Consider the following 26,765-nt stretch of genomic DNA (forward strand, 5'->3'; position numbering starts at 1 on the left):
AAAATAACAAGTTAATTACATTTCAGTTAATCGCTCAGCACTAATACATAGTACATACACCATAGTAGGCTTGGGCGGTATCCAGGTTTTCATATCGTCATACCGTCCTTCTCTCATCCCTGGATTTACGATATTACCTGAGTAGCCCACAAGGGGCGCCAAAAACGCAACAGTAGCCCATTGGGCCTCTATTACCAGAATACTAACAAAATTAGCACAAACTAATAGCGACATCACATAGACGGTTTTAGCTAAACGAGCGAAAACCAACATAACTAATTGCAAATCCAGATAAGCATAGATAGTAGCTACTGAATGTCATTTTTGGTGAGTGTGGACATTTCCAAGCGAAAGTGAGTGAGAGAAATTGTGGAAATGAACAAAGTTGCGATGCATGCTTTTCTGTGTACACGGAGGAGCTTGGAGGAGGGAAAAAAAGCTAGTAGGAAGCACAGGGAAAAAATGGCAACTGTACACAACTCATCCAGAGCTTTTTTTACTTCTGGCATAAATCCATTAGAAGATGTCTTATGGCAAACATTTAGTAGTGAATTGCATACAAGTCTAACTTCATCACCTCGTGCACCGCAAAACAGAGACTCGCCGATAGATATAGAACGCTATGGACTCACCAGCTCCTGCTTTCTCCCGCTATTCTATTTACAAACAAACACGTGACTGGCTCAACTTTTCTGGGGAACATCGGTAATCTTCATAATGTTAAATAATGTGATAGGTGAAATTAAGAACGCAATCTGCTTTATCTCCTAACATATTGCAGAAGTTGACTGCAGGTATTAACTTAAAAAGTAGCTACAAATATTAAAATGTATTGAAAAACTTAAAAGAAATAGTATTGACAATATTGAAAAACCATCCTATGGGTTTTTCCAAATACCCCGTTATATGGTATACCGCCCAAGCCTACACCAAAGACATACATATTTTACACACACATGAGCTCCATCAGCAGCAGATTTAAATTTTAAATGGAAATGAATGTGTTTATGCAACAAATGTTAGTGCATCGAACCGAATCGCATCAATTCATTCTTTAATCAAACCGAATCGCACCGAATCGTTTCAAACTAAAACGTATCGTTCCTGTATCGTATTGAATCCCATGGCATGTATCTAGATAAGTACCGAATCGTCTTGAAAAGGAAAGATATACATTCCTACTTGTTTAGCTATCTTCTGTTACCTTTGTTGTTGTAGGTTCTGTAACCCCCGATATGTGGATTTTGATGAGCTGGAGAGAAAGTTTTGGAAGAACCTGACTTTTAACCCCCCTCTCTATGGAGCGGATGTCAATGGAACACTCTATGATCCAGTGAGTGATTCCATCTCATTCCATGACCATTCCATGTTCTAATTCTATTTCAATAGACCATTCACTGTCATTAAACCAGCTTTTACTTTACCAATGTATTCTCCAAACATCAGCCCTCCATTTGGCTCCACTTCGGATTTGAACCCACAACCTTCTGTTTAAATGTCAATGTCCTCACCCTTAAAGGTCCAAATCAGCTGTTTTTATCTCAATATCAAATCATTTCTGGGTATCAATTAGTATCTTGTGATTGTACAACTGTGATTGTTTTCAATTAAAATTGTGAAAAATAAACAAATAGCTTCTCAGCAAAGAGCAATTTCTCAAGCAAGAATTCTGCTAGGATTATCTGGGAGTGGTCTGAGTGGGGAGAGAAACTGAAAAATAGCTGTTATTGGTTTGGAACTGTCTTTCTTTCTTATTGGTCTATTAACTAATTTAACGGCAGGTGATGTCACCAGCAGGCCAAAACTCCATCGCCCCACAACAGGCTGACATTTCAGGCTGCCTTTTCAAACAGCTCTTACACAGAAAGGGCATTATCATAATTTTCACAATTTCACAGTATTTTTCCAACCTCAACCACACTGGGCCTTTAACAACATTGTCTCTAACATCGTCTCTGCTCTATCTCTCCTAGGATGTGACAGAGTGGAACATTGGTCATCTGAACACTATCCTGGACACGGTGGAGAGGGAGAGTGGGATCAAGATCAAAGGGGTAAACACTCCTTACCTGTATTTTGGCATGTGGAAGAGTACCTTCGCCTGGCACACTGAAGACATGGATCTCTACAGCATCAACTACCTTCACTTTGGAGAGCCCAAGTCCTGGTAAAGTTTTTGATTTATTTTGCACAGTTAGAAAATAAACACACAAGGTTCAGTGCAGTGAAGTTATACCAATAGATATTTACTGTATGTCGATTTTACAGCTTACAAATGAAACGTGTGTGTGTGTGGGTTGTTATTATACGTAACACCCAACACTAGTGTCCTGTCCAGGATGTGTACATCAAGCTGCTTCATGCTACAGAAAAAGGAGATTGGCTCCTACCCAATGGGCCGCTCTGGCTAGGACAAAGCTTATTTGATTTACTTACTTACCTAACACATAGCATCTTGACTACCACTTACATAGTTGCTCTTATATCTCCACAGGTATGTTGTTCCCCCTGAACATGGGAAGAGATTGGAGCGTCTCACTAAAGGTACTTGAAAAGGAATTTCCTCATTGATCCTCATTCCTTATTGTTAATCAATATGTTATATGTCCAGACAGTAGTCAGCAGAATTCCTAACATAATTGACTTCTTCTCATGCAGGGTTTTTCCCTGGGAGTGCTCAGAGCTGTGAAGCTTTCCTGCGGCACAAGATGACTCTAATCTCACCCTCCATCCTGAAGAAATATGGCATACCATTTGAGAAGGTGACCTCTCTTTCATTTACATTTTAGTCATTCAGCAGACGCTCTTATCCAGAGCGACTTACATGAGCAATTAGGGTTAAGGGCACATCGACATATTTTTCACCTAGTCGGCTCGGTGATTAACCTTTCGGTTACTGGCACAACGCTCTTACCCACTAAGCTACCTGCCGCCCCATCTTTCAATGGCATAATACAATCCGCTTTACTGACCTAAACTTTTTTGGGTATACAGTAGGTTGTTACAGTGGCATGATTTGACTGTTTTAGGAATAATAATAGTAGTGTTTTCAATAATAGTATTGTATGTAATGGATCCACTTGGGCTGGGCGATATAACGATAGTATTGGATATCAAAGATGCTTGACAGCCATCGTTGTTGGTGATGACATCGTGATGTGACAGACAATGTATAGCCTATTTCAACATGACTGGCACCACGCAGTAAATAGTTAACCTATTTCAATAAATATGTTATAAACAATTTACAGAATGTAAGAAAACAATGTAGACAGAGTGAAGATTTTCTTCAAAGCAGCACAAAATGTCCAGTTAGAATTGTTTTGTTTTTTTCTCTCTCAATGTCGGATTATCTGGGCCATATAGCCGGACACTCCGGTGTTTAATTATTTTAAAAATCTAATTTGGTGTTTTCTCGCCATATTATATGAATCTGACTGTTTATGCATGCTGGCTTTCTCCCACCACGCTACTTCATGATCAAACAATGAATTTATCTGACTGAGTTCTAGGCTATCTCAGAAAGTTGTGATTTTGAATAACCTAAAAACAAGATATGCCTAAGGTAATAAGGATAGAGGTAAAACGAACAATAGCTAAATTGAACGAGTAGTTTGAATTAACCTTAGACTAAGCTTTGCTCAACTGTATTATAAAATAAATGATGCATCACTCCTCCTTGCCATTGCGAACCAAACGGCCAAATGCCAAATCCTAGTAATTTAAAATAGCCTATCAAAGTTAAAGTTACGAAGAGTATTTCCCAAATAGGCTATTCTAATAGTGTTCAAATGTCCTAAAGTTGCAGCTTTAAAAGGGGAACAATTGTGAAAGTCAGTCTATAGGCGATTGTCTATAACAGCCTTATTTTCAGAAAGTATTCATACCCCTTGACTTATTCCACATTTTGATGTTACAGCCTGAATTCAAAATTGATTAAATATATTTTTTTCTCACCCATCTACATACAATACCTGTGATACTGCCATCACTATGCTTCACGGTAGGGATGGTGTTAGCCTGATTTTCACCAGACATAATGTTTTGCATTCAGGCCAAAGGGTAAAATCTGTTTTCTTGCAAACTCCAGGTGTGTTATCATGTTTTCTCAGGAGTGGCTTTCGTCTGGCCACTCTCCAATAAAGCCCAGATTGGTGAAATGCTGTAGAGACTGTTGTCCTTCTGGCAGGTTCTCCCATCTCAGCCAAGCAACTCTGTAGTTCTGTCAGAGTGGTCACCTCCTTGACCAAGGTCCTTCTTGCCCGGTTGCTCAGTTTGGTCGGACGGCCAGCTCTAGGCAGAGTCTGGGTAGTTCCATATTATTTCAATTTCCCAAACGTTCAACACTCCAGACATTTTTTATACCCTTCCCCAGATATATGCCTCATCACAATTCTATCTCTGAGATCTACAGACAGTTCTTTGGACTTCATGGTATAGTTTCTGCTCTGACATGCACTGTCGACTGTGGGACCTTATATAAATAGGTGTGTTTCTTTTAACAGCTAGGAATGATATTTATTGTCCCAGAATCCCGCTTAACAGACAGGTTGAAGCCTGCTTGACAGAGACGTTAAGCTGCTAGCCATCAAGCTAACGAAGTTGGTACCAGATGAGTTTTGTAATGGAGCCCTCTTTGTCTGGAGAAATAAATGAACGGTTCCAGTGCTGTAGGAGCTGTATCTATTACGCTTTGTGTCGGGACAAACCGGATCACTCGGAGTTCCAATGCGGCAGTTGTTTACTTACCGAGGATTACAGTGCCTTGCAAAAGTATTCAACCCCTTGGCGTTTTTTCCTATTTTGTTGCATTACAACCTGTAATTTAATTTAAATGGATTTTTATTTGGATTTCATGTAATGGACATACACAAAATAGTCCAAATTGGTGAAGTGAAGTGAAAAAAATAACTTGTTTCAAAAACGTCTACAAAATAAATAATAGAAAAGTGGTGCGTACATATGTATTCACCCCCTTTGCTATAAAGCCCCTAAATAAGATCTGGTGCAATCAATTACCTTCAGAAGTCACATAATTAGTTAGATTGCACACAGGTGGACTTTATTTAAGTGTCACATGATCGGTCACATGATCTCAGTGTATATATACACCTGTTCTGAAAGGCCCCAGAGTCTGCAACACCACTAAGCAAGGGGCACCACCAAGCAAGCGGCCCCATGAAGACCAAGGAGCTCTCCAAACAGGTCAGGGACAAAGTTGTGGAGAAGTACAGATCAGGGTTGGGTTATAAAAAAATATCCACAACTTTGAACATCCCACGGAGCACCATTTAAAATCCATTATAAACAAATGGAAAGAAAATGGCACCACAACAAACCTGCCAAAGAGGGCTGCCCACCACAACTCATGGACCAGGCAAGGAGGGCATTAATCAGAGGCAACAAAGACACCAAAGATAACCCTGAAGGAGCTGCAAAGCTCCACAGCGGAGATTGGAGTATCTGTCCATAGGACCACTTTAAGCCATACACTCCACAGAGCTGGGCTTTACTGAAGAGTGGCCAGAAAAAAGCCATTGCTTAAAGAAAAAGAATAAGCAAACACGTTTGGTGTTCGCCAAAAGGCTTGTGGGAGACTCCCCAAACATATGGAAGAAGGTACTCTGGTCAGATGAGACTAAAATTGAGCTTTTTGGCCATCAAGGAAAATGCTATGTCTGGCGCAAACCCAACACCTCTCATCACCCTGAGAACACCATCCCCACAGTGAAGCATGGTGGTGGTAGCATCATGCTGTGGGCATGTTTTTCATCGGCAGGGACTGGGAAACTGGTCAGAATTTGAAGGAATGATGGATGGCGCTAAATACAGGGAAAGTCTTGAGGGAAAACTGTTTCAGTCTTCCAGAGATTTGAGACTGGGATGGAGGTTCACCTTCCAGCAGGACAATGACCCTAAGCATACTGCTAATGCAGCACTCGAGTGGTTTAAGGGGAAACATTTAAATGTTTTGGAATGTTCTAGTCAAAGACCAGACCTCAATCCAATTGAGAATCTGTAGTATGACTTAAAGATTGCTGTACACCAGCGGAACCCATCCAACTTGAAGGAGCTGAGCAGTTTTTCCTTGAAGAATGGACAAAAATCCCAGTGGCTAGATGTGCCAAGCTTATAGAGACATACTCCAAGAGACTTGCAGCTGTAATTGCTGTAACAGGTGGCTCTACAATGTATTGACTTTGGGGGGGTGAATACTTATGCACGCTCAAGTTTTCAGTGCTTTTGTCTTATTTCTTGTTTGTTTCACAATAAAACATATTTTGCATCTTCAAAGTGGTAGGCATGTTGTGTAAATTAAATGATACAAACCCCAAAAAAATCCATTTTAATTCCAGGTTGTAAAGCAACAATATAGGAAAAATGCCAAAGGGGGTGAATACTTTCGCAAGCCACTGTAGTTTCGCCGTCCTGGAGCCTGATCTTCCTGCAACTTCGTCGCTGGGGGTTCCTGTGTCTGCGGCCGCAATGCCTACTACTACGATTTCGAAGTTGACGTCGGAAACCTTCCATCCCTGCTCTGGATCGAGCGGTGCCTGCACTAGACGTCGGGAGCAATGGGCTCAAGTTTTCCTGCCTCTCGCCCGTCCATAAAGGGTTCTCCGAATCCAGTTAAATACTGTTTAAGTAATATGGCTACAGGTTAATCTGCCTCACCCATTCTGGTGGGAAGCTGCTATAGACCACCAAGTGCTAACAGTCATTATCTGGAAAACATGTGTGAAATGTTTGATAATGTATGTGATATCAACAGAGAGGTATATTTTCTGGGTGATTTTAAATATTGACTGGCTTTCATCAAGCTGCCCATTCAAGAAAAAGCTTCAAACTGTAACCAGTGCCTGCAACCTGGTTCAAGTTATCAGTCAACCTACCAGGGTAGTAACAAACAGCACAGGAATGAAATCATCAACATGTATTGATCACATCTTTACTAATGCTTCAGAAATTTGCTTGAAAGCAGTATCCAGATCCATTGGATGTAGTGATCACAGTATAGTAGCCATATCTAGGAAAACCAAAGTTCCAAAGGCTGGGCCTAATATAGTGTATAAGCGGTCATACAATAAGTTCTGTAGTGATTCCTATGTTGTTGATGTAAAGAATATTTGTTGGTCCGTGGTGTGTAATGAGGAGCAAACAGACACTGTACTTGACACATTTATGAAATTGCTTATTCCATTACTAATAAGCATGCACCCATTTAAGGAAATGACTGTAAAAACTGTTAAATCCCCGTGGATTGATGAGGAATTGTATGGTTGAGAGGGATGAGGCAAAAGGAATGGCAAATAAGTCTGGCTGCACAACCGATTGGCAAACGTATTGCAAATTGAGAAATCATGTAACTAAACTGAATAAAAAGAAGAAGAAACAAATATAAATGACACAAAGAATGATAGTAAAATGCTTTGGAGCACCTTAAATGAAAAAATAAATAAAAATAAGGCAAACTCAGCTCCATCATTCATTGAATCAGATCGCTCATTCATCACAAAACCAACTGATATTGCCAACTACTTTAATGAATTGTTAATTGGCAAGATTAGCAAACACTACACATCCAAGTATTTCTGACAAGCATTGTAATTTTGAATTCCGTAAAGTGAGTGTGGAAGAGGTGAAAAAAGTATTGTTGTCTATCAACAATGACAAGCCACCGGGGTCTGACAACTTGGATGAAAAATTACTGAGGATAATAGTGGACTATATTGCCACTCCTATTTGCCATATTTTCAATTTAAGCCTACTAGAATGTGTGTGCCACCGGGCTTGGAGGGAAGCAAAAGTCATTACGCTACCTAAGGATAGTAAAGCGCCTTTACCATCCCTTAGTAAACTTTTTGAAAAAAATGATGTTTGACCAGATACAATGCTATTTTACACTAAACAAATTGACAACAAACTTTCAGCATGCTTATAGGGAAGGACAGTCAACAAGCACAGCACTAACACAAATGATGATTGGCTGAGAGAAATTGATGATAAAAATATTGTGGGGGCTGTTTTGTTAGACTTCAGTGCGTCTTTTGACATTATCGATCATAGTCTGCTGCTGGAAAAACATATTTGTTATGGGCTTTACACCCCCTGCTGTATTGTGGATACAGATTTACCTGTCTAAGAAAACAACACATAGGGTGTTTATTGGAAGCCTCTCCAACATAATCCAGGTAGAATCAGGAATTCCCCAGGGCAGCTGTCTAGGCACATTACTTTTTTCAATCTTTACTAATGACATGCCACTGGCTTTGAGTAAAGCCAGTGTGTCTATGTATGCAGATTACTCAACACTATACATGTCAGCTACTACAGCGACTGAAATGACTGCAACACTTAACAAAGAGTTGCAGTTAGTTTCAGAGTGGGTGGCAAGGAATAAGTTAGTTCTAAATATTTCTAAAACTAAAAGCATTGTATTTGGGACAAATCATTCACTAAACACTAAACCTCAACTAAATATTGTAATAAATCATGTGGAAATTGAGCAAGTTGAGGTGACTAAACTGCTTGGAGTAACCCTGGATTGTAAACTGTCATGGTCAAAACATATTGATACCAAAGTAGCTAAGATGGGGAGAAGTCTGTCCATAATAAAGTGCTGCTCTACCTTCTTAACAGCACTATCAACAAGGCAGGTCCTACAGGCCCTAGTTTTGTCGCACCGGGACTACTGTTCAGTCGTGTGGTTAGGTGCCACAAAGAGGGACTTAGGATAATTGCAATTGGCTCAGAACAGGGCAACATGGCTGGCCCTTGGATGTACACAGAGAGCTAATATTAATAATATGCATGTCAATGACTCCTGGCTAAAAGTGGAGTAGAGATTGACTTAATCACTACTTGTTTTTATGAGAGGTATTGACATGTTGAATAGAGCCATGCCTACATGGAACTCTATTCCACATCAAGTAACTGATGCAAGCAGTAAAATTAGATGTAAAAAACAACCTTATGGAACAGCGGAGACTGTGAAGCAACACAAACATAGACACATGCATACACACACACGATAACATACGCACTATACACACACGTACACATGGATTTTGTACTGTAGATATGTGGTATTGGTGGAGTAGGGCACACAGTGTGTTGTGAAATCTGTGAATGTATTATAATGTTTTTTAAATGAGACAAACTGCCTTAATTTTGCTGGACCCCAGGAAGAGTAGCTGCTGCCTTGGCAGCATTTAATTGGCCACAGGTGGACTCCAATTAAACTGTACAGACATCTCAAGAATGATCAAACTAAATTGGATGCACTTGAGCTCAATTATTTAGTGTCATAGCGAAGGGGTGTGAATACTTAAGTAAATGATATTTCTGTATTTAATTTTCAATAAATGTGCAAAAATGTCTAAAAACATGTTTTCTCTTTGTCAACATGGGGTATTGTGTGTAGATGGGTGAGAAAAAAATATATTTAATCAATTTTGAATTCAGGTTGTAACACAACAAAATGTGGAATAAGTTAAGCAGTATGAATGCTTTCTGAAGGCACTGTATGTAGGCAACAAGAAGTGAAATTGAGCAAACAATATCATGATAGAAAAATCGAATGAGAAGTCAAAAGAAAACGTACAGCTCAGCAAAGCTTATTAAAGAAACAATGTGTAGAGTAGGCCTATTTCCATAGACTATTATTAGCAATGTAGGCTACAACCTACCTACAACGTATAGAAGCCTAGGCCTAATAAGAGAATAACATTTTGTCAAATGCGAATCATTGAATATTTATCAAATTCTGGGGACAGCAGAGTTGGGTGCTCTGCAGCCGAGGCTCCTTGACTGTCACTTGCGTGTCGGCACACACAGACACACAACTATTTTGTGACACAGCTCCAACAGAGAGGAATATGCTACTAAAAAAGATTTGACTCTAAAATAATTTTGTCATGATTCCGCTGGTCCCTCCCGTAGCAGGCGAGCTCACGCTAGCGGTCCTTTTTAGCTGTCTTTTTTTTTGGGGGGGGGGGTTGGCCAATAGGGGCCGATACCATCGTATATCACTATGTTTGTGTGCACTTAATCACGATAGGACAAAGATTGACATCAACCAACCCTAGTGTCCACCTCTTTAGATTAGTGCTCTGACATATTGTGTGTGTCTATGTGTTTAGATCACCCAGGAGGCAGGCCAGTTCATAGTGACATTCCCTTTCGGCTACCATGCTGGTTTCAACCACGGCTTCAACTGTGCGGAGTCCACTAACTTTGCAACGCAGCGATGGATTGATTATGGCAAAATAGCCGCACTGGTATGTACAGATAAATGAATGAACACATTGAATGCGTGATTTCAGGTCATATGATTTTGTGTGTGAACTGTGGTTTGTCCTGTGTGGTTGGTAAAAGCATGGCACTAGCAAAGGCAAGGTTGTGGGTTTAACTCCAGCAAGGATCACATACAAAAAATCCATGCATTTACTCTACTGTAAGTCGCCTTGGCTAAGAGTCTGGTAAGTGGCATTTATTGTATTATATTCTCATGACCAATCCCTGTCCTACCTCTCCCAGTGCTCATGCCGTAAGGACATGGTGAAGATCTCCATGGATGTGTTTGTTAGGAAGTTCCAACCAGACCGCTACAAGGCATGGAAGGCAGGGAAGGACAACATTCCTATTGACCACTCCAAGCCCACGCCAGAGGCTGCCGAGTTCCTGAAGGGAGAGAAGACGGGGGAGCCTGGAAAGGAGGGTCCAAGCCCCAGCGAGGCCCCAGACCAGGAGGAGGATACCCCAGGCACCACTGCTCAGGAGGAGAAGAGGTCTGTACTTTACTATACTGTACTCACTTACCCTGTCATGTTTGTGTTATTGTTTCCAGCTGGTGTAGGTTAACCCCCTAGAGTCGATGTCCGCGCCCCGCGAAAATATATTTAGCATTTTAAAAATCCACAGGAAAATCAGTCATTTTAAGCTAGAGATATCTGTTTTTGCATCGGATGCGTCTCAATCCACCGCATCCATCGATGTCACTGTTCTGCATCTGCGGTAAAAGGTGACAGAGCTAGAGCGGTGTTTGCCAAACCATGAGACATCCCGAAATCGGTCTTCTCACAAAATCGTCTGTAGCGTCCAAATGGTTTGGCCTACAAACCCCTCCATGGAAAGATGAGACTCACGAACACCATCTTGGGACTCGTCTGAAGTCGGTACAGCCGATCTGCCAACTTCTGTCTGTAACATCCGAACAGTTTGTGCTACTAATATGACCCCTCTGTGGAAAGGTGAGACTCTCACGAACATGTATATTAGTTGTTTTGCTCTAGGACACCCACAGGCCTCACAAGGCTCGTCTGAAGGTCCCCGGTACCAGTTAAACATTTAAATGGAAATATATATGGAAACCGTTCAGTGCAAATCATTTGCTACTACAGATAGTGAGTCACGTGGCCGTCGCTTGCTATATAAAGCAGGCAGACGGGCATTGAGGCATTCAGTTACTGTTCGATTGAACGATAGAATGGGCAAAACAAGTGACCTAAGTGACTTTGAGCGTGGTATGATCGTCGGTGTCAGGTGCGCTGGTTCCAGTATCTCAGAAACGGCCGGCCTCGTTGGCTTTTCACGCACAACAGTGTCTAGGGTTTACCGAGATTGGTGCAACAAACAAAAAACATCCAGTCAGCCGCAGTCCTGTTGGCGAAAACAGCTTGTTGATGAGAGGTCGAAGGAGAATGGCAAGATCGTGCAAGCAAACAGGCGGGCCACAAACAGGCAAATAATGGCGCAGTACACCAGTGGTATGCAGAACGGCATCTCGGAACGCACAACTCGTCGGTCCTTGTCACGGATGGGCTATTGCAGCAGATGACCACACCGGTTCTACTCCTATCAGCTAAAAACAAGAAGAAGCGGCTCCTGTGGGCACACAATCAACAACACTGGACAATTGAGGAGTGGAAAAACATTGCCTGGTCAGAATCCCTGTTCCTGTTGCTTCATGCTGATGGCAGACTCAGGATTTGGTGTCAGCAGCATGAGTCCATGGCCCCATCCTGCCTGATGTCAACGGTACAAGCTGGTGGTGTAGGGAAGGATTTGGTGTCAGCAGCATGAGTCCATGGCCCCATCCTGCCTGATGTCAACGGTACAAGCTGGTGGTGTAGGGAATGTTTTTTTTTTTTTCTTCTGGCACACGTTAGATCCGTTGATACCAATTGAGCAACATTTTCATGCCCCGAAGAATTCAGGCTGGAGGCAAAGGGGAGTCCAGGGGGATCCGACCCTGTACTAGATGGGCGTATCAAATAAACTGGCCAGTGAGTGAATGTATATACATACATACATACATACATACATTCATACATTAAGCTTGGGCGGTATACCGTATATAGCGTATACCGGGGTATTTGGAAAAAGCCACGGGATTGTATTTCAATACCGTCAAAACTATTTATTTGAAGTTTTTCAATAAATTGTTATTTGTAGCTACTTTTTAAGTTAATACCTGCAGTCAACTTGTGCAATAAGTTATTTCACCTGTCACGTTATTTTACATTATGAAGCTTACCGTAGTTCCCACGGCCCCAGTTTCGAGACAGGTGCATGATAATGGTCCATTCTAAATCAAAATGAATTTCATACATATATTATTTAGTGTATGTAAAGACAAGATTAAATCAAGAATAGTCTGATGGGTGACTATTAGCCTATCACTTGTGAATTATATATTATCACCTGTGAATGATGCCCATCTTAAGGCAAGAAACATTGCCTTTTTTGTGTGCCTTTTTCTAATCATAGTCGCACACCTCATGTAGCCTAGCCCATAGGCCTATATGTAGGTAACAACACATCTGCCACGCTGATCCTCAACACGGGGGCCCCTCAGGGGTGCGTGCTCAGTCCCCTCCTGTACTCCCTGTTCACCCATGACTGCACGGCCAGGCACAACTCCAACACCAACATTAAGTTTGCAGACGACACAACAGTGGTAGGCCTGATCACCGGCAACGATGAGACAGCCTATAGGAAGGTCAGAGACCTGGCCGTGTGGTGCCAGGATAACAACCTCTCCCTCAACGTGATCAAGACAAAGGAGATGATTGTGGACTACAGGGGAAAAAAAAGAGGACTGAGCACGCCCCCATCCTCAACAACGGGGCTGTAGTGGAACAGGTTGAGAGCTTCAAGTTCCTTGGTGTCCACATCACCAACAAACTATCATGGTCCAAACACACCAAGACAGTCGTGAAGAGGGCACCATAAAGCCTATTCCCCCTCAAGATTTGGCATGGGTCCTCAGATCCTCTAAAAGTTATACAGCTGCACCATCGAGAGCATCCTGACTGGTTGCATCACCGCCTGGTATGGCAACTGCTCGGCCTCCGACTGCAAGGCTCTACAGAGGGTAGTGCGTATGGCCCAGTACATCACTGGGCCAAGCTTCCTACCATCCATGACCTCTATACCAGGTGGTGTCAGATGAAGGTCCTAAAAATTGCCAAAGACTACAGCCACCCTAGTCATAGACTGTTCTCTCTGCTACCGCACGGCAAGTGGTACCGGAGCGCCAAGTCTAGGTTCAAAAGGCTTCTTAACAGCTTCTACCCCCAAGCCATAAGACTCCATAAGAGTTCTACATTTGCGGTCACTTTTGATAATGATGTTTTCCGCTAATGGAACATTTGTGCTTATAACCTACTGCCGTGTGCGCATTGCTGCGCTTATAATGTGAAGAAATAGCCTAATAGTTTATAAAAATTTAAACGAAATGTTCTGATCTGTTGCATATCTTTAAAAAAAAAACATTCACAGTTCCTCTCTCTCTGTCCTGTGCCACAGCAGCCTGAAGCCGAAGGTTGGGAAAAAGTGCCAGCGAGAAGCAGTTGTGGAGGCAGCAGAGGATGAAGACACTGAGCAGGCTGAGGAGGAAGGAGAGGTGGAGCAAAAGAAAGCCAAGCTGGAGAAGTGGAGTGGACACAGCCCGGCACACAAAGGTACCTCAATTAGGTGCACGTCACTGCAAGAATTCTACAAAAAATTCTACAAAAAACGAATCCAATTAATTTTCACTAAATGTCAATGTGGGCATCAAAATACATAATATATCATTTGAAAACATGAATATGGAAGTTGTTAACAATGTCTAAAAATCCAATACTGTATGTTATGATATTTACGCGATATGAGGCCAAATTTAAAGCAAGTGCCGTGCTTAGAACATTTAACTATGTGGGACAGCCCTTTTTCTGAAATCTGGTGTGTTCATATTTGCTCTTTGCGAATGGTATTCCTCACTCTACCAGAGTAAGATCGATGTGACATTGTATTGCCAACAAGTATTGGAAAGTCCTGAGGGTGTTTTACGGTCATCAGATGTCCTTGGACTGAAATATAAGGTTCAAAGTTTTTCCTTTGCTTCTGTCATTCAGATGTTCTCATTGATACGAAAAGAACAGAGCAGGTTACAAAGTTGAGCTTCGTAGCTACGTTTTGATGTATAGGTTGTCAGGGATAGGTCCAAATTCACCATTCGCCACTCCCATTTCCATGATTGCTAGTTTGCTAGCTGTTTGGGAGTGCCTGATGCCGTTCGCTAAGGCAACGTGCCGGGTGAGAGGTAGCAAGGCTGTATTGTGCCAACAGCGATTTTTGTGATTGATGATTTTATTATTTCAAGTAAAAACGACAATAATTCGATGGCTGCAGTCCTACAATCGATCAAATGTAAAATGTGTCCCGTCTTTGTGTGCAGCTGGCTAGCAGGCAGCTCACTGGCTCTGTCTCTTCTGAGCCTAGGCTAATTTTTTCCTGGAAACAGTGCAGTTTATTCTCCCATCACCAGAGTAACTCATCAACACCAAAAATAACATTACAATGTAACCCAACTCAGTGTAGGCCTACCTTAGAAGTAAGCTATGTTATAAGACTAGTAGCCTTATGAATTACAGTTTAGACTTAGTGAAAAGGGTGTGTCTGTGTTAGTCTGTGTGTGTCTGTGTTAGTCTGTGTGTGTCTGTTAGCCTGTGTGTGTCTGTGTTAGCCTGTGTGTGTCTGTGTTAGCCTGTGTGTGTCTGTGTTAGCCTGTGTGTGTCTGTGTGTGTCTGTGTTAGCCTGTGTGTGTCTGTGTTAGCCTGTGTGTGTCTGTGTTAGCCTGTGTGTGTCTGTGTTAGCCTGTGTGTGTCTGTGTTAGCCTGTGTGTGTCTGTGTGTGTCTGTGTTAGCCTGTGTGTGTCTGTGTTAGCCTGTGTGTGTCTGTGTGTGTCTGTGTTAGTCTGTGTGTGTCTGTGTTAGCCTGTGTGTGTTTGTGTTAGCCTGTGTGTGTCTGTGTTAGCCTGTGTGTGTCTGTGTTAGCCTGTGTGTGTCTGTGTTAGCCTGTGTGTGTCTGTGTGTGTCTGTGTGTGTCTGTGTTAGCCTGTGTGTGTCTGTGTTAGTCTGTGTGTGTCTGTGTTAGCCTGTGTGTGTCTGTGTTAGCCTGTGTGTGTCTGTGTTAGCCTGTGTGTGTCTGTGTTAGCCTGTGTGTGTCTGTGTTAGCCTGTGTTAGCCTGTGTGTGTCTGTGTTAGCCTGTGTGTGTCTGTGTGTGTCTGTGTGTGTCTGTGTTAGCCTGTGTGTGTCTGTGTTAGCCTGTGTGTGTCTGTGTTAGTCTGTGTGTGTCTGTGTTAGCCTGTGTGTGTCTGTGTTAGCCTGTGTGTGTCTGTGTTAGCCTGTGTGTGTCTGTGTTAGCCTGTGTTAGCCTGTGTGTGTCTGTGTTAGCCTGTGTGTGTCTGTGTGTGTCTGTGTGTGTCTGTGTTAGCCTGTGTGTGTCTGTGTTAGCCTGTGTGTGTCTGTGTGTGTCTGTGTTAGTCTGTGTGTGTCTGTGTTAGCCTGTGTGTGTTTGTGTTAGCCTGTGTGTGTCTGTGTTAGCCTGTGTGTGTCTGTGTTAGCCTGTGTGTGTCTGTGTTAGCCTGTGTGTGTCTGTGTTAGCCTGTGTGTGTCTGTGTGTGTCTGTGTTAGTCTGTGTGTGTCTGTGTTAGCCTGTGTGTGCCTGTGTGTGTCTGTGTTAGCCTGTGTGTGTCTGTGTTAGTCTGTGTGTGTCTGTGTGTATCTGTGTTAGCCTGTGTGTGTCTGTGTTAGCCTGTGTGTTTTGTTTGTTGGTGGGGATGCAGGTGGCACTGCACAGGGTTGGGCATATTATTTGGCACTCTATGTCTAATCAGTTGGCCTACTGAATACAACATAGTATTTTTTTTTTTATGTGTGTGCGCGGGCTGCACCTTAATCCTCAGCGTAAACTCCTAGTTCTGCATAAAACATAAAATGTATGTTAACAATGACCACATTACTTGAAATGAACATGCTGTATTTTGTTTAAATTTCCGAACAGACCAATTAGCATATTAAGTATTCCGTACTGCAACATTTGAATATTAAGTGCCTCATTTGCATAACATAGCTTTTTTAATTCAATTTTACAAAGGTACCTCAGTTCATCTTTGACTATGCTACCAAACAATTAAACAGTGACTGACACTAGTCTACTGCAGATTGACTTGTTGGTCTATGAGGGAGATAATTTAGACCAGCGATACTCAACTGGTGGGTCGCGACCCCGATTTGGGTCGTGGGAGGTTTTGAATGGTTCGCAGGTATCTGAGTAAAACCATTTAATAAATCCTCCAGTCTGAACTTAAATGACTTAAACCAGGTAGAAAGTGTGTAGAAGTGATGATGAATTAACATTTTAAAAACATTTTATCTCTTTTTTTTTATCACAGTATTTTCAATATAGAGCTATTAGCGGCACTATTTTGGTTGATTTTGTGGTCTCAAGCCAGTGAGTTTATTAACATTCTTCATCAAGAATATGGGCAAAAATGTATTATTGACAATGAAAGAGATTTCCCTTTTCATAATTGCCACATTTACTATCAATATAGCATTCCAAATAGTTTTCCAGATTGTGTTTTGGCTGCGAATATTGGGTCACGACTGAGACAACCTGATTTAATTTGGATCCCGAGGCAAAACCAGTTGAGAACCACTGATTTAGACATTGCCTTGTGCCTCCAGCTTTTCATGTTGTTTGTTGTTTATTTCAGAGCCGAAGCCAGAGGACGTTAAAAATGAGCAAATAAAGCTACCACCCAACGCAAAGACCAACCGAAACACAAACGCCAGCCGAAAGCTAGCACTCCAGATGAAAGGCAATAACTCTATTAAATCCCCTCAAATTAAGTCTCAGCCACAGATTAACAGTCAGTCAACCCAATCAGCAGTACCAGGCCCCTCCTCCCAGAGCTCAGAGAAGGCCGGCCACAGTGAGGATGTGAAGCCTCCAGCACCAGCCAATAGCTCCAGCCCTGCCCACCGGCTCTTCCAGAGGACCCTGAGCCCGGCAGACGTGCTGCACGTCCACAGCTACGCCAAGGGAGACTACAGCGAGGGAGAGACCAATGAGAGCAAGGAGGAGATGAGGAGCGATAGTAGTGATAGTGAAGGAGAGGAACGGGACGACAGCAAGGTGAGAGGAGCAGAGACTCAGGAGAAGAGGAGGAGTAGAGTCCAAACATCACATCACTAAACCTCTGTCTGTAGGATTTGCTTAGATTTTTGTTCTGAGGTCAGCTATGTACATGTTCAATGAATCAGCTCTAATGATTCTGTTGTTAACCCCTTTTATTCCACTAGGGGGCAGAAGAGGGAGCGGGGGATGACTGCGTGCAAAGCAAACTGGGGAAGCTGCCTCGCCATCACCCTCTGATGAAGGACAGCATGAGTGATGAGGGTGAATACAAATATTACTTCTTCATTCACATAGTTCAGCCCCAGTTAGGCTTCCTCTTCCTAAACAATGGATAAGACCTAGGGAAAAGCAGTGTCAGGCATGTTCTGGCATGGAATAGAAAAGCGCATCATTCACTCGTATCGATGTTTGCATACTTGATGGGATGATAGTTGTTTGTCTGTGTGTGTTTTTAGAACTGTCTGTTGTTCCAATAATTCTGGGGTTTAGAGTATATAGCATGGTGGAGTTGATTTCCTTCATGGGCCACTGTCAATGTTGACAATTCTGTAAGTCGCTTTGGATATGGCATGTGCTAACGCTAAACAATGTTTGTTTTGTTGTTGTTGTTTTTAGAGCTGCCAGAGCAGCCTCCAGTAGAGGAGGATGGGTTAGAGGGAGAGTTGTGGGCCAAGCCCCTCGCCCACCTGTGGCAGAACAGACCCCCCAGCCTGAAGAGAGAGAAGGAGTACAACCGTCGCATGGGCCTCCAGGTCCCATACTGCTCCGTATGCTCATTGTTCCAGACCTACCAGCGGGTGAGGAGGGAGGAGAGGAGAGTAGAGGAGTGAGCTCACCAGCAGGAGAGGAGGAGACACTCAGCACTCAGACACTTTAGCAGGGGATTTGGGAAGCTAAAGCTTGTACCCTGTCAGTCATTAGTCTCAAAGCGATTCCTAAAGTCAATTCCTAACGAGAGTAAAGCTCTTATTAGGTGATTATTTTCTTCGCTCAGTCTTAGGAGAAAAGTAGTTGTATTGCAATATACTCAGTACTCTTGAACAGCGATTGAGGTATTTCATGTTTTCTATACCTAGTCTGAGTTTAGCTGTATTGCTGTGTATCTCCATGGCCATACCGAGTGCACTGATGAAGGCATACACAGAAACCCTTTACTTTTTGAATTATAACGTTTTTATTAATCGCTTTGGTACTATTTTCACAAGTATAGGATGTGGTGAATTTTCAAAACTCTTAGTACAAAACTCAAAAATGGTAACACTTGTAACATAGCCAGTTTTACATTCAAAACCTTTCATTTCACATTCATTTTGTCTGTAGACATCTTTCACCACACAACCATTGATCCAAAATATAACTTTACTGTGAAATATACTGAAAGAAGATATAAACGCAACATGCAACAACTTCAAAGATTTTACTGAGTTACAGTTCATATAAGGAAATCAGTCAATTGAAATGAATTAATTAGGCCCTAATCTATGGATTTCACATAACTGGGCATTGGGTGAAGCCATGGGTGGGCCTGGGAAGGCATAGGTCCACCCACTTGGGAGCCAGGCCCAGCCAATCAGAATTAGTTTTTCCCCACAAAAATACTTTATTACAGACAGAAGTACTCCTCAGCACCCCCCATCCCCCCTCAGACGGTCCCACAGGTGAAGAAGTCGGATGTGTAGGACCTGGGCTGGTGTGGTTACGCGTGGTCTGCGGTTATGAGAAATTCTCTAAAGCGACGTTAGAGGCAGCTTATGGTAGAGAAATGAACATTCAATTCTCTGGCAACAGCTCTGATGGACATTCCTACAGTCAGCGTGCCAATTGCTCGCTCCCTCAAAACTTGAGACATCTGTGGCATTGTGTTGTGTGACAAAACTGCACATCTTAGAGTGGCCTTTTATTGTCCAAAGCACAAGGTACACCTGTGTAATGATCATGCTGTTTAATCAGCTTCTTGATTTGCCACATGTCAGATGGATTGATTATCTTGGCAAAGGAGAAATGCTCACTAACAGGGATGTAAACAAGTTTGTGCACACAATTTGAAAGAAATAAGCTTTTTGTGCATATGGAAAATCTCTGGGATTTTTTATTTCAGCTCATGAAACATGGGACAAACACTTCACATGTTGTGTTGTTTTTTTTGTTCAGTGTATAATGAGTACATTGGTTTAATCACGAAAACACAAAATATCTTCTGATATATTCTCCAGTTAATCCAATAGCAAAAAATTTAAGATACAGTACATGTTTCAAAATTGCCCTTTTTAATGTAGTATGCTACAGTAAATGACAATACATTAAACTGTTTTCACATTAGGCAATACAATTGCACTTCTCATTAAAAATTACTGAACATCAAATGTCCATAATTTCTATCCCATGTGTGATCAAAGGTATGATCATTGGAGACATCTTTCACAATGTAATCAAAGAAATGAAATAAAATAATGTTTCGTAGGCACTAGTTTGCATCAAGGCTGTCTAGCAACACCAGAGTTGAGGATTCGATTCCAACTGCGGACACATACAAAAGTGTGTAGACTCTTGTCACTTTGGATAAAAGTGTCTGCTACATAAATAGCATATATTACGGTATTACAGTACTGTATTGGCCAATGCAATTTTAGTAAAGCAGTGTGAACCTTCCCACAACCCCAATCAAAAAGACCCCAGTAACTTGATTTTGGATACATGTTTGCTGTATAGGGGATGCATTATTTTCTTGTTTTAGACTTTCTTTTGCGTGTTGTATTGATAGATTTGTATTTGATTTAACCTTTATTTTATCAGGGAGTCATACTGAGACCAAGGTCTCTTTTACAAATGAGCCCTGAATTACATAAATTACAGAAAATACACACATCAATATATAAATACTAAAGGCAAGCAGAAAGAAAAACAGAGTCATAAAAAACAAACACATTCATCAGTAATATGGTCCTCAATCAGCTTTCTGAATTGCCCTAGAGGAACCAGAACATAAAATTTAAGAACATTTTGAAGATTGTTCCACAAATAAGGTGCAAGAAAACTAAAAGCTGATTTACCTAACTCGGTTGAGACCAAAGGAATTTCCAGAGTTAGTCATCCCTGAGACCAGGTGTGGTAACTCGTATGTCTAAAGTTTAGTAATGATGTTAGGTACAGTGGGACTTTTTGTAAAAGAGCTTTATGAATGAAAACCTAGCAATGTATCCAGCTACGTGACATCAAATAGGGCCAACCAACTTTCTGGTAGAGAATGCAGTGATGCTTTTAATTAATTGGTGTCTGCATTCATATAGGTGTCTCCATAGTCTAGGACCGATAGGAATGTCGACTGAATAATCTGCTTTCTACTATTTAGCGAGAGGCAGGACCTATTTATATAGAAGAAGCCCATTTTTATTCTCAGTTTCTTAACTAACTCATCAATATGCTTTTTAAAACACAGCTTTTCATCTATCCAGATGCCCAGGTATTTGTAAGCACTGACACAATGAATATGGACACCATCCAAAGTAGGCTTAAATCATCAGACTTATTTTTATGCGCTCTAGAGAACAACATATACTTAGTTTGACCTGCATTCAGTAATAGTTTCAGGTGAATCAAGTTTTTCTGTAGTACGATGAAGGCAGACTGTAGTTCAGATAGAGCCTGGTCAACCGTGGGGGCAATAGCATACACAACAGTATCATTGGCACACAAGTGCAGGTAAAACATTTTTTACAGACAAGTCAATATTGTTAATGTAAAAAATCTAAATACAGGTCCCAGAATCGACCCCTGCGGGACACCTTTCGTAAAATATCCAGGAAACCTGATTCAACACCATCAGTAGATAAACATTGAGTTCTATCTGTCAAGTAGTTTTTAAACCAGTTACATGCAGCCTGATCTAGGCCAATTGAGGAAAGCCTCTCAATTAGCAGTGAGTGATCAACAATATCGAAAGCCATTGACAGGTCAATGACGAGGGCAGCACAATGTTGCCTTTTATCCATGCAGTTAACCACATCATTTATAACTAGAGATGCAGCAGAGATAGTGCTATGACCTGGTCTAAAACCTAAACCTAAAAATTTGGAAAGTATTCAGACCCCTTGACTTTTTCCATATTTTGTTACGTTACAGCCTTATTCTAAAATATATTAAATTATTTATTTTTCCTCATCAATCTACACACAATACCCCATAATGACAAAGCAAAAACAGGTTTGTAGAATTTTTGGTAATTTTATTAAAAATAAGAAACATACCTTATTTACACAAGTATTCAGACCCTTTTGCTATGAGACTCGAAATTGAGCTCCGGTGCATCCTGTTTCCATTGATCATCCTTGAGATGTTTTTCAACTTGATTGGAGTCCACCTGTGGTAAATTCAATGGATTTGGAAAGGCACACACCTGTCTATCTAAGGTCCTACAGTTGACAGTGCATTTCAGAGCAAAAACCAAGCCATGAGGTCGAAGGAATTGTCCTTAGAGCTCCGAGACAGGATTGTGTCGAGGCACAGATCTGGGGAAGGGTACCAAAAACTTTCTGCAGCATTGAAGGTCCCCAAGAACACAGTGGCCTCCATCATTCTTAAATGGAAGAAGTTTGGAACCACTAAGACTCTTCCCTGAGCTGGCCGCCTGGCCAAACTGAGCAATCGGGGGAGAATGACCTTGGTCAGGGAGGTGACCAAGAACCTGATGGTCACTCTGACAGAGCTCCAGAGTTCCTCTGTGGAGATGGGAGAACCTTCCAGAAAGACAACCATCTCTGCAGCACTCCACCAATCAGGCCTTTTATGGTAGAGTGGCCAAACGGAAGCCACGCCTCAGTAAAAGGCACATGACAGCATGCTTGGAGTTTGCCAAAAGGCACCTAAAGGACTCTCAGACCATGAGAAACAAGATTCTCCTGTCTGATGAAACCAAGATTGAACTCTTTGGCCTGAATGCCAAGTGTCACGTCCTTTTGTTACATACAGTACATCTCTGATCTTGTCAATATCAGATTTTTTTTGTACTTACTTTGAAGTAAAATCAAATGTCATCATCATAGTAGTACATTCAAGTATATGTCATACTTTTTATGTTTCTACTTTACAGACATAATGTACATTTTCATGATGTAGTCCTCCAAATCTGTACAGTCGTGGTCAAAAGTTTTGTGAATGTCACAAGTATTGGTCTTCACAAAGTTCGCTGCTTCAGTGTTATGAGATATTTTTGTCAGATGTTACTATGGTATACTGAAGTATAATTACAAGCATTCCATGAGTGTCAAAGGCTTTTATTGACAATTACATTAAGTTTATGCAAAGAGTCAATATTTGCAGTGTTGACCCTTCTTTTTCAAGACCTCTGCAATCCGCCCTGGCATGCTGTCAATTAACTTCTGGGCCACATCCTGACTGATGGCAGCCCATTCTTGCATAATCAATGCTTGGAGTTTGTCAGAATTTGTGGGGTTTTGTTTGTCCACCCGCCTCTTGAGGATCGACCACAAGTTCTCAATGGGATTAAGGTCTGGGGAGTTTCCTGGCCATGGACCCAAAATGTCTATGTTTTGTTCCCCGAGCCACTTAGTTATCACTTTTGCCTTATGGTAAGGTGCTCCATCATGCTGGAACAGGCATTGGTCGTCACCAAACTGTTCTTGGATGGTTGGGAGAAGTTGCTCTCGGAGGATGTGTTGGTATCATTCTTTATTCATGGCTGTGTTCTTAGGCAAAATTGTGAGTGAGCCCACTCCCTTGGCTGAGAAGCAACCCCACACATGAATGGTGTCAGGATGCTTTACTGTTGGCATGACACAGGACTGATGGTAGCTCTCACCTTGTCTTCTCCGGACAAGGTGTTTGCTGGATGCCCCAAACAATCGGAAAGGGGATTCATCAGAGAAAATGACTTTACCCCAGTCCTCAGCAGTCCAATCCCTGTACCTTTTGCAGAATATCAGTCTGTCCCTGATGTTTTTCCTGGAGAGAAGTGGCTTCTTTGCTGCCCTTCTTGACACCAGGCCATCCTCCAAAAGTCTTCGCCTCACTGTGTGTGCAGATGTACTCACACCTGCCCTGCTGCCATTCCTGAGCAAGCTCTGCACTGGTGGTGCCCGGATCCCGCAGCTGAATCAACTTTAGGAGAGGGTCCTGGTGCTTGCTGGACTTTCTTGGGCGCCCTGACGCCTTCTTCACAACAAATGAACCTCTCTCCTTGAAGTTCTTGATGATCCGATAAATGGTTGATTTAGGTGCAATCTTACTAGCATCAATATCCTTGCCTGTGAAGCCCTTTTTGTACAAAGCAATGAGGTAACCATGGTTAACAGAGGAAGAACAATGATTTCAAGCACCACCCTCCTTTTAAAGCTTCCAGTCTGTTATTCTAACTCAATCAGCATGACAGAGTGATCTCCAGCCTTGTCCTCGTCAACACTCTCACCTGTGTTAACGAGAGAATCACTGACACAATGTCAGCTGGTCCTTTTGTGGCAGGGCTGAAATGCAGTGGAAATGTTTTTTTGGGATTAAGTTCATTTTCATGGCAAAGAGGGACTTTGCAATTAATTGCAATTCATCTGATCACTCTTCATGACATTCTGGAGTATATGCAAATTGCCATCATCAAAACTGAGGCAGCAGACTTTGTGAAAATGTTGTATTTGTGTCATTCTCAAAACTTTTGACCACGACTGTAGTAGACAAACCAGTTGACATGTAAAATCTATAGGTTTACCGAACGTTTAAGTGATCATCAATTAAGAGCAGTCAGATTAAGTAATAGTGAAATTTAGTTGTACAAAAGAAGAGAATCATATAAAAGTAATTGTGAATTATGTATTTCTAGATGGTGAAAAATTGACTATGATTTTGTCATACTTAGTCAATTGAAAATGTGGTTAGTTTTGAAACAACTGCCTTTGTGATGATATGTTGTGAAAATTGTACCAAAGCGATAAAAAAGAAACGTTGAAAATAAATAATATATTTTTTAAGTGATTCTCCATTGTCCTCCCAAGAGGTGCTAAATATGATTGTTTCATCTCCAGACGGAGTGTGCTGATGTCTGTAAGGACACTCCAGTGGTGTTGCCTGGAGGCAGACTGAGGACTAAGCCTCTGATCGCTGAGATGTGTTTCACTACCACCACCGAGCCAGAGGAGGGTGCTGAGGAGCAGGCGCTTGGAGCCCCGGCGCCCACCACCCCTCACCTGGAGCCAGACGGCACCAGCCTGCTCATCAGCTGCTCCCACTGCAGTGTCCGCATACATACCAGTCAGTACTACTAACTAACTAACTACACACAAGTCAGTACTCGCAGCATAACGTACTCTCATTATGTTTTTGCAGACCCTCAAACCTTGTTTATACCCTACATACGTGTGCATGAATGAACTACAAGTAGCAATGCAAAATGGGCGTTGCTTAGCAAAACTATGCAGATGTGTATCAACTAGCCTTCAGAAAGCTTCTGGTCAGCAGGTTTACTATACAGGTATAGTTGTAGATAGTAGGGTGCACTGTACCCTTCTTAACTAATACCAGGGTTAAAAGCTATACTCTACTCTAGCAAGCTGTTTGGACAGACTTGAATTAGAGGAGTTAACTACAGGCTGTTTCAGGCCTATACGTTTTTTTTTTCTTTTTTTTTCTCGGACACATTTGAGATACACCAGAAAGGAAGAGGCGAAGCGAGAGGTTTCACTCTCGCCAAAATATGTCTAAAATAAGCCCAATGCGTTTCTATGGGCTTATTTTGGACCTAAACTTGTCAAATCAAATCACATTTTATTTTGTTGAAGATGAAGATTAAAAAAAGAATAAAAAACTTTACATAGTGACACAAGGAATAAATACAGTGAATAACAATAACGAGTAACAATAACATGGCTATATACAGGGAGTACCAGTACCGAGTCCATGTGCAGGGGTACGAAGTGACTAGGCAACAGGATAGATAACAGTAGTTGTGTGTGTGTGTCGTCAGTATGCATGTGTGCACGTGTTACGTGTGTGTGTGTGTTTTGGGGTGTAAGTATATGTGAGTGTGTGGGTAGAGTCCAGTGTGTGCATAGTCATTGCAAAAAAGGGTAAATGCATGTAGTCCGGGTAGCCATTTGATTAGCTATTTACCAGTCATGTTTAGCAGTCTTATGGCTTGAGGGGTAGAAGCTTCAGGGTCCTGTTGGTTCCAGACTTGGTGCACTGGTACCGCTTGCCGTGTGGTAGTAGAGAGAATAGTCTATGGCTTGGGTGGCTAGAGTCTTTGACAATGCCATACTCAACCCCCCTCTGTAGCGCCTTGTGGTCAGGTGCCTTGCAGTTGCCGTACCAAGCGGTGATGCAGCCAGTCAAGATGCTCTCAATGGTGCAGTTGTAGAACTTTCTGAGGGTCTGAGGGCCCATGCCAAATCTTTTCAGCCTCCTGAGGGGGAGAAGGCACTGTCGTGCCCTCTTCACAACTGTGTGGGTGTGTGTGGACCATGTTAATTCCTTAGTGATGTGGACACGGAGGAACTTGAAGCGCTTGACCTGCTCCACTACAGTTCCATCGATATGGATGGGGGCGTGCTTGCCCCTCTAGTTCACAATCAGATCATTTGTCTTGCTGACTTTGAGGGAGAGGTTGTTGTTGTCCTGGCACCACACTGACAGGTCTCTAAACTCCTCCCTATAGGCTGCATCATCATTGTCAGTGATCAGTCCTACCACCGTTGTGCGAGGCCACGCAGTCGTAGGTGAATAGGGAGTACAGGAGGTGACTAAGCACACACCCCTGTGGGGCCCCCGCGTTGATGGTCAGTGTGGTGGATGTGTTGTTGCTTACCCTTGCCGCCTGGGGGGAGGCCTGTCAGGAAGTCCAGGAGTTGTTCAGTCCCAGGGTCCTGAGCTTGGTGATGACCTTGGAAGGGGCTATGGTGTTGAATGCTGAGCTGTACTCAATGAACAGCATTCTTATAGGTATTCCTTTTGTCCAGTGAGGGCAGGGTGGAGTGCAATATAAATTGCGTGATCTGTTGGGGCGGTATGCGAATTGGAGTGGGTCTGGGATGATGGCTATGGATGTGTGCTACGGGGCGATAGTCATTTAGGTAGGTTACCTTGCCGTTCTTGGGCAAGGGGACTATAGTGGTCTGTTTGAAACAAGTTGGTATTACAGAGCGCGTCAGGGATATGTTGAAAATGTCAGTGAAGACCCTTGCCAGCTGGTCAGCCCATGCTCTGAATACACATCCTGGTATTCCATCTGGCCCCGCGGTCTTGCGAATGTTAACCTGTTTTAAAGGTCTTACTCACAATGGCTACTGAGAGC

General features: G+C 42.3%; 1 protein-coding gene across 1 annotated transcript in view; it reads left to right on the forward strand.

Moving 5' to 3' along the window:
* The window catches only part of LOC311148926 (lysine-specific demethylase 4A-like), a 55,411-nt gene that overhangs the window by 12,806 nt on the left and 15,840 nt on the right, over positions 1 to 26,765 (forward strand). Inside the window, exons 4-14 of the mRNA XM_084185954.1 lie at positions 1,219 to 1,333; positions 1,974 to 2,167; positions 2,495 to 2,544; positions 2,659 to 2,762; positions 10,143 to 10,280; positions 10,540 to 10,790; positions 13,813 to 13,967; positions 17,049 to 17,470; positions 17,638 to 17,734; positions 18,089 to 18,270; positions 24,502 to 24,727. Coding sequence (XP_084042080.1) covers positions 1,219 to 1,333; positions 1,974 to 2,167; positions 2,495 to 2,544; positions 2,659 to 2,762; positions 10,143 to 10,280; positions 10,540 to 10,790; positions 13,813 to 13,967; positions 17,049 to 17,470; positions 17,638 to 17,734; positions 18,089 to 18,270; positions 24,502 to 24,727 — 1,934 coding nt within the window. The remainder of the gene's footprint in view (positions 1 to 1,218; positions 1,334 to 1,973; positions 2,168 to 2,494; positions 2,545 to 2,658; positions 2,763 to 10,142; positions 10,281 to 10,539; positions 10,791 to 13,812; positions 13,968 to 17,048; positions 17,471 to 17,637; positions 17,735 to 18,088; positions 18,271 to 24,501; positions 24,728 to 26,765) is intronic.

This window comes from Coregonus lavaretus (genome assembly GCF_964263955.1).
Source record: "Coregonus lavaretus genome assembly, chromosome: 21".
NCBI classification, from domain to species: Eukaryota; Metazoa; Chordata; class Actinopteri; order Salmoniformes; family Salmonidae; genus Coregonus; species Coregonus lavaretus.